Source organism: Hipposideros armiger, unplaced genomic scaffold (assembly GCF_001890085.2).
Source record: "Hipposideros armiger isolate ML-2016 unplaced genomic scaffold, ASM189008v1 scaffold_563, whole genome shotgun sequence".
Lineage (NCBI taxonomy): Eukaryota > Metazoa > Chordata > Mammalia > Chiroptera > Hipposideridae > Hipposideros > Hipposideros armiger.
The window spans coordinates 1,045,116-1,053,634 of NW_017731913.1; the positions used below are offsets into that span (position 1 = coordinate 1,045,116).

The 8,519-nt window shown below is 38.5% G+C and overlaps 1 protein-coding gene across 3 annotated transcripts in view; it reads right to left on the minus strand.

The window, feature by feature from the left end:
- VCAM1 (vascular cell adhesion molecule 1) overlaps positions 1 to 8,219 on the minus strand; it is an 18,020-nt gene extending 9,801 nt beyond the window's left edge. Inside the window, exons 1-5 of one of the 3 annotated variants that reach the window (XM_019623828.1) lie at positions 8,011 to 8,219; positions 7,207 to 7,482; positions 4,581 to 4,901; positions 3,068 to 3,334; positions 12 to 287 (exon numbers count right to left, since the gene is read on the minus strand). In XM_019623828.1, coding sequence (XP_019479373.1) covers positions 12 to 287; positions 3,068 to 3,334; positions 4,581 to 4,901; positions 7,207 to 7,482; positions 8,011 to 8,074 — 1,204 coding nt within the window. In that variant the 5' untranslated portion in view covers positions 8,075 to 8,219. The remainder of the gene's footprint in view (positions 1 to 11; positions 288 to 3,067; positions 3,335 to 4,580; positions 4,902 to 7,206; positions 7,483 to 8,010) is intronic. The other 2 variants (XM_019623826.1, XM_019623827.1) reach the window with 2 other exon arrangements.
- Between the last annotated feature and the right edge of the window lie 300 nt (positions 8,220 to 8,519).

The window sequence follows — 8,519 nt, forward strand, 5'->3', positions numbered from 1 at the left end:
AAAGTACTTACAGTAGAGGTCCACCCTAATTCTCTTTTCCTGTTTCTTATGCCCACAGGTCACGGTGCACAGGTATGAATGTTCGTCCTCAAAACTCACAGGACTCAGGATCAGCATGGATGTGGTCCCTTCATTCCTCACCTTTCCGCTCAGTGGGCTGTCTGTCTGGGTTCTCCAAGCGAAAGATGGGGACTTGCAGCCTGTGACACCACATGTCAGCACGACTGAGTCACCAATCTGAGCAGCAATCTGGGGTCCAGGGGAGATCTCAACAGTAAACAGTTTTTCTGGGGAGAAAAAAGAACAAGACAAAAAGAAGGTAAGATAAGGTTATTTTCTTTTTCACCACATTCCAATATATGGTTTTTTTTCTTTTTCTTCTTTTTCTGATTTCCTTTAAGCTAACTTCTGTGCCAAGAAAAAAATGATTCCTTTTCACCTGGGGACCAAAAGGAATAAGATCACATCTTTCAAGACTAATCTGTTGATTTATTCATTTAACAGAATGAATGTGGATAAAAATTTATCAAGACAGAGGGTGACATCTTTTTATAACAATAATTCAGTCTCTGCTCAAATAAAGTTTATCAAATCCCTGTAATCGTGGACAGCAGCTCAAATAAATTAAGAGGTTCCAGTGTGTCAGACATTGTAGAAACCACTTTACATATACTGGGGGTGCCAAAAAAATATATACAAGTGGACACTTTGGTCAACGTTGCTCAAGCAGTAGTTCACCGTAATCAGAAGTGTCTGGATGATGATGATAACAACCACTTTGAGCACCTCTTGTAATTGCAGAAGTTGAATGTGACTTGTATTCATCTTTTGTTATAGGCATATATTGAGTATTACAATTTTATTACAGTGTTTTCCTTTCTTAAAATGTGTATACATTTTTTTGGCACCCTCTGTATTATCTCATTTAATCCTCACCCCAACTTCATGAACCGGTACTATTTTTTTTTTAATTGGGGAATTGGGAGAGGGGAACAGTGTTGGGGAATTGGGGAGGAGGACCAGCCAAGTTGTTGTTCTTCAATCTTAGTTGTGGAGGGCACCAGTCGCCATCTGACTTCCTGTCAGCAGCTTGGGGCCTCTAAGCTCAAGGCGATGTGTTCAATCTTAGTTGCGGGTGGGCATAACCACCATCCCATGTGGGAGTCAACCAGTAGCCTTGTTGTTAAGAGCGCACGCTCTATCCACTGAGCCATCTGGGTGGCAGCTCAGCTCCAGGTGCTGAGTCCCATCTTAGTTGTGGGCGGGTGTAGTCCACCATCAAACAGGCAGTCTTGTTGTTAGGAGTATGTGCTCTCACCAGCTGAGCCATCCTGCCACCTATTGGTAGCTCAGCGGCAGCTCAGCTCAGGTGCAGTGTCATTGGCCCATGTGGGAATCGAACTGGCAGCCCTGTTGCTCAGAGCTCGCATTCTTAAGTTAACTCTTAACCAACTGAACCACTCAGCCAGCCGGTGAACTGGTACTATTCATTCTTTTCTTCCTTGTCTTTCTCCTCCTCCATGAGGAAATTTAGGCTTAGAAATGCTAAGTAACTTTATCTAGCTTGCAAGTGGCAAAATGAAGACTTGAAGCCAAGTGGGTCTGATTCAAGATTCCAGCTTTTCAGTTGCTTGAAGGACTAAATCAAGTCATCCTCACATGGAGATGAAACAAGATCTAAGAGAGGTACTGAAAAAAGCGACAAAGCCAAAATATGTCTTCTAATTAGGCACAATACCCATAATAGAGCAGCGCTTAGAGCTTCTGTACTAATGATGTAAAATTATACCATTGAAAGTCACACACAATCACATTGAAAGCAAAGTCAAAGTCTAAGCATTAAAGTGACACATAAGCCACCTCTAAAATTTGATGAAATATAAAAACACTTTACAATTAATTCAAGAACTGAAAGCAGATGGAAGGGCAAATTCCTAAGTCTCAAATCTACAGGAAAGCTCTTTGGCTGCCTGTGCTATTATCCCTGCTGGGCACACAGGCTGCCTTGAGATGACTGCTGTCTAGGGAGAAAGGGAATTCCAGATCTCCACTCTGTTCCCCTGAAGAAACCTGCAGTGGGTGGGCAACTCTGAAAGTGACAGATGAGACTCCACAGACAATCACTCAGATTGTCCTTGTAAACAGCAGGCTGGGGATGGAAGAAAGAAATCTCAACATATGAATAATCCAAATATACCACATTGTGCAGAGTTCTGATCTGTGCCAGAGGCTATTTTTCTCAGTTTGGTTTGTCCAATTGTGACATTGTAGTATCTTCCAAAGAAGGTTTTACTCAAACTACCAGAATAAACCCATGTGCTATTAGATTTTGAAAGAGACAGATCAATCAGAAAAATTGTCAGAATTTCTGAATTCCTTATATGTTAGCGTGAGATCAGGGAACTTTAAAAACACATCCACTTCCTGCCTGTGAACAATTCTCAGAACATTTTTTTTTTACAGTGGCTAAGTATGTTATGAAGTGAATTTGTGGCTCCTGTGGGAGCAAATGTTAGGTAACTGAAAAATTCTTTAAAAGTTCAATTCTCTCTTCAGTACTTAAGGTTGTTAGTATCCTGTGACACAAAATGCAAAACAAGAATGCATTTCCCATAACGCATTTCCTTCTCTCTGAAATGGGGTACATCTTAGTATGGGGTGGGGTTATCCAGGGTGGATGATTAGCTTTACATGCTTTTATTAATGTAATATCTTTCTTGGTCTCTTGAGAATGCTAATCCAACAGAGTTTATCTACGGAAGTTCAGTTTGAATTTTATTTTTTTAACCATACAAGTTTAAATGTCCCGTTTTCATATTTTTAAAATTTGTGTTGCCCATGTTTACACTTTATTCATCCTACATTTACTGAGCATCTATTATGTGGCAGGCACTCAAATATTAAAAGTATGAGTAAGTTGAATGTATATATAATTGTGCCGAAGTACATGACAATCAGATGGGTCATCAATAAACCTAAGGGAGCAATTTTGGCATTGAAGCTCTTTCACTATTGCTCAAATCCCAAGGACAACATCTTTATCATTCCTTTTTCACATTCTACTTACCTTCAACAATTAATTCCACTTCTTTCCCATTTTTCCCAAACAGATTAACTCCTTCACACACATAAATTCCAGAATCTTCCATTCTCATAGCAATCAACGTGAGAGTTGCATTCCCAGAAAGGTACTGTAGGCTCCCGTTATCTAATTTCTTGCTCCAGGAAATCTGTGGCGCTGGTAGACCTTCACTGGTACATGTCATTGTCACGGAGCCACCTTCTTGCAGCCTTGTGGAGGGGTTCACAGAGATAACTGTGTTCTTGGGTGAGGCTGGAAAGGCAGGGCACAATATTAATAATTGCTAAGCATCATCTTTATTCAACAATCATAATGTATTTCTCTCAGACTGTATTTATGTGCTTCCACAAATTTGGCAAACTTACTCTGTCAAATTAGAATAAAGAATCATGGAGACATAAAAATTAGTCAATCGGTGTCTGACTAATTTGATTGAGTTATTTTTTTTGATGATTGGTGTTTTCAGATGGCCATAGATACTCAGAAATTAAGAAAGACCCTTAATTTGGTTCAATTTTCCAGATAAGATAGGAGTATCATCTTGGCATCCTTGCCAAATGTTAATTTAAGTCACCTTCGACACTTACAGGGTGAGGAAATCCACTGCCTTACAAAATAGTCCATTTGATTTGAGACAGCTCTAATTATTAGAACATTTTCCCCCTAGTGGGCTGAAATCTACCTCTTGGTAACTAACTTTTACACGTTGGTCATAGCTCAGTCCTCTGCTGCTACAGAATAAATTAAATTCCTTTCCACATGACTGTTTTTCAAATACTTAATTATAGCTCTCTTTTCCACGCTTCATATTCTCTAGGAAAAATATCCCTCATCTTGACTATTCTTTTCAAAATATTGATAACATTATTTCCATCTCATTCTCTTTTAGCTAAACATGCTAGAGTTGGCAATATTCCTTCTCAATGTGGTGTCCAGAGTAGCACATAGCATTTTAGCCTAGAACAGAGCACAGTGAATCCACTCCTACACAATTCTGGGGCTATAAGACTGCCTCAAAGTCCCTGGCAGTCTCAGGAGTGTGAAGGTAATCAAACCTCATCTCCACTCTCACACCCAATGCACGTGTGTACCTGTGAACACATTTACACACACAGAATAAGTGCTCACCTTGTAAAATCGCTTTACCTTGATATTTCAAAGCATATTATAAGAGTTTACAAACATAATGAAAAGTTGTATCATTTGAGCCTATTTCCTATTATGCAATCAAGTGGTATTTTTATTTCCCTTTCATAGACTGGGGGAATAAAGAAATTAAGTGACCCAAGTTCATATGGTAATGGAGCCAGAACTTAAGCTCAAGTACTCTTAACTCAAATCAGTGCTCTTTTCATTGACTTATGCTGTTGACAAATATTATGTTCTTAATGAATAAAAATGGAGTAAAACCAGTTTTTCTTGACTTCAGCTGCTAAGTGTATTGTTGTATACATCCAGAACTAAAGTCTCTTAAAGACCACATCACACAAACACTTACTGTTGACTTGCAGTTTTCTTGTGGTCTCCCTTTTTTGGGGTTCATCATCAATTTCAGTAATGTATAATTTAGCTTGGCAAACAAGAGCTTTTCCAGTATCCTCATTGGTAGGAGTGAAGGTTACTTTCAAACTCTTGGTTTCCAGAGACTTCTTCTCCATTGGCTCTATGAAGTCCTCCATTTTCAAGACATGGTCGCCCTTTGACAAATATATCTCCAGCCTGTCAAATGGGTAAACATCAGAGACCAAACACGTGACTGTGACTGGCTTTCCAATCTCCAGAGGGCCACTCAAATTAATCTCTGGGTCCTTGGGAAACGCTGCAAAGGTCAAACAAACACATGAGTGGGCTTTTTGTGCATGTTGTAAAAGGTCTCTCACTGATTTAATGTAATGCAAATCGAATCTAATGTTTTTGTTAAAGCAGACTTGGTTCATTGTTTAGCCTTTTATGGTTTGGGTGGGTACATGAATCAGAAAAATCAATCACCTTTTAGTGAGTTCAGTTCTGATCCTGCATGTACTAAGGATTGCATGTTATTGGGGTAAAAGAAGGGAAAATAAATTAATGTTCATTAAATACTTATATGTGCCCATCACTGTGCCTTTTTTTTTAACATAAGTGATTTTATTTATCCTCACAATAACTCTAAGAGATAGAGACCACATTTCACGGACATGAAAATATAGACCTAGCAGATTTGTATAACTTACCCAAAGTTACACAGCCAATAAATGGTAAATCTGGGAGTTAAACTCAGGATTTCTAATATTCTGTATTTCTACTGCAGATTTATATTATGTTATATCACATTCTCTTATTTTAGTCAGGGAGGATATATTTCCATTTTACAAATAAGGAACCCAAGGCTCAAAGCATCATTGTAAGGAATAGCTATTGGGCAAGATATGGTAAGAAATGAAAAGAACAATGTTAAATAATTGGCTTCTAAAAATGGTTTCTCTGACAGGAATTGATCCACCAGAAATATACACCTGTGAAATCTTTAAATTCTGGAAGGCAGATTTGCATCCTGAAACACCTAACTCAGTGCCCTAACCACTACTACGATACTTGAGCCTTTTGGTGCCAAGGGAACACACTACTTCAGTCCACCATTGCCTCCTTGAGAAAAGGACTGCCTTTTCATTACAAACCTTCATGAAAGTAACACATAGACTGGATTCAAGACTGGGTAGTAAGAAGAAGGTCCCCACTCTAAAGAATATTACAATCAAATGTAGAATGAAGACAGGGCTACTAAACATAATGAGAGACAGAGATATTTAAAGAAAAACTTCAGGCAAGATAATTAAAGCCAGAGGGCTTTCGTTTCTCTTTTTAAAATCTTCAATTATTTGGTATTTGCGAGCGAAGGCAAAGGAACTGGAAATGTTTTGTTACATGAAAAAAACCCAGTCTTTTTAATTTTTCCACCAATCATGTCTGTCCTTTATATTCTGTAAGAAATGTGCCTGGAATCCACAGTTTGCTGTCAGGTAATTTAAGAACTTGCTACTTTCCCCTGTATTTACATAAGGGGGCCTTTCAAGCTCAGGAGGCTGCACAGACATACACTGTGCATGTAGAAGCAGCATAATTAAAAGCAGCCAGCCAGACACAGTTTCTTGGGAAACATTAGGAACACATGGATTTCGTTGAAGAATCAATCTGAGTAACCGTGCAAAGTTGAGCTCCACTATTGCAGAAAGGAAACAACATCATTATAAGATAGTCAAAGGAGGTCTTCATGAAGAGATGACCATAAAGCCTTTCAGCTTTTTGGTCTTTCTTTCTTTCTTTCTTTCTTTCTTTCTTTCTTTCTTTCTCTCTCTCTCTCTCTCTCTCTCTCTCTCTCTCAGAGCAGTCATCAGTAAGCAAAGGCAAGTGATTTTTCTCAGGTTAGTCTTTTACTCCTCTTGCTAACTTTATTTGCTGGATTGAGAATAGATTGGGATGTATTTTGGTATAATGGTAGACTAGGGGTATTCATTCACAGTCACAAAGCAAATCTAATTCATTACACAAATACCCTGGAGGGTGAGTGGTTGAACATTAAGGCTTAATGACACCAAAAAATAACAACAAAAAGGAACTCTTAGATTGATCTATTCCAAAATCAAATGAATGAAATGTATGCAGACATTTTTCTTATGTTTAAGAAAACTTTTGTATAGAAGCCAATTGCTAAATTATACACCTCCTGCTTAAACGGAATCTAAGCACCAAATTATATAAGAATAAATAAATGAAAAATCCCTGAAGATAGAATTCATAAATAATTTAGATGCATGGCCAAGTAAACATGTAAGGATATAATCAAATAGAATTTTTTGAAAAATAAAATAAACCTTAGAGATCTTCATTTTATGGCTAAGGATACCAAAGCCCAGAGCAGTTGAGTCTTACCCATGGTAATCATGTCTGTGGCAGAATTGGAAATAAAAGCCAAGATTTGGGTTCCTGATCTAGTGCTAGACTCAGCTGTCTCTAACTTTCTTGGTGCAGTATGTCCTCTAGCCAAGAATCTAGACATGGACATTTTTTTCTTTTAAAAATATCATATAAAAAACTTATTTTAGAGTAAATGAGAGAAAAAGCAAAGATTTTTTTAAAGTACTCACAGTAGATGTGCACCTTGACTCCGTTTTCTGCTTTCTGGGATTCGCAAGTTGCCGTGCACAGGTAAGAATGCTCATTCCCGAAACTGACAGGATCCATGATCAGTGTGGACTTGGTCCCCTCATTTCTCACCTTCGCATTCAGCGGACTGTCTATCTGGGTTCTCCAGGAAAAAGATGGGGACTCACAGCCTGTTGTGCTGCAAACCAGTGAAACGGAGGCACCAATCTGAGCAACAATTTCGGACTCAGGGAAGACCTCAATTTTAAAAGCTTGAGCTGTAAAGGCAAAAAGAAAAGAGGAAACTTACACTTCGTTTAATATTCTACTCTTCTCTGTTCTAGTAGAATGTCCAAAACACGATCTGGCCGATCTCTTTACTAAACTGCTTCAAACTAACTGTAAAGCAGCTGAAAAGCATTAGAGTCACTGCCAAACAAGGTGATGAAATTATCTTCAGTTAGAGCACTCTCCCTTCTGACCTTGAGGCCCATTTATCAAATTTGTTTTGTTATTTGCTAAGGACAGGAAACTACAGAAAAAGACCTTACTAGAGACAGAACCCAATTACTCAGATGACATTGGGGAAAAAGTATCCAAAAAACTTATCAATTTGCAGCTCCAACTATGACAACATAATGGTATATAGCATTACAAAAAAGTGCATTAAAAGTTAAGTTAAATCAAGTTTTCCCACTGTTTAAAAATCCTAGTGCTTCTCTTCACTACCATAGCAAAATCGACTGAAGCCAAAATTGGGGCTAAAATAGAATGCAAGCATTTAGAATAGATCAAGGAGAACTTACAAACTGCAAACACCATCCACAGTATATTCGAGGCTCCAAAGATCACGACCATCTTCCTAGGCATTTTAAGTTGTTGCTGTGATGAGAAAATGATGCTTCTAAAACGCTTCTTTCTTTCCCACCTGAAAGTGTCTGGGAAGAGTCTTTAGTTCCTAAAGCCAGTGAGGCTCAGTGAGGAGTGAAATAGAAAGTCTGCTCTTTATAAAGGGTCTTGCTGCAGAGGCGGAGGGAAATCCCTTCAAGGGGAAACCCGAGCAGAGCCAGAAAAAAAGTTGAACCAACACGGAGCCAAGTCCAGCTTTAACCCCTTCAGCTGCTCTCAGTCTTGAAACTACTCTGTCTGCCTCAGAAAAATGAAACTTCCAAGGCTATAAAATTAAAGCTTTTCCTGAGTTTTCACTTCAAAAGGATATCTTTGCAAGAAAGACATAAGGTAATGCTCATTGCAAAAGAAGACTTTCTGAATCTAGTGGGGGGAGATAGACACAGAGACAGAGAGAGACAGAGAG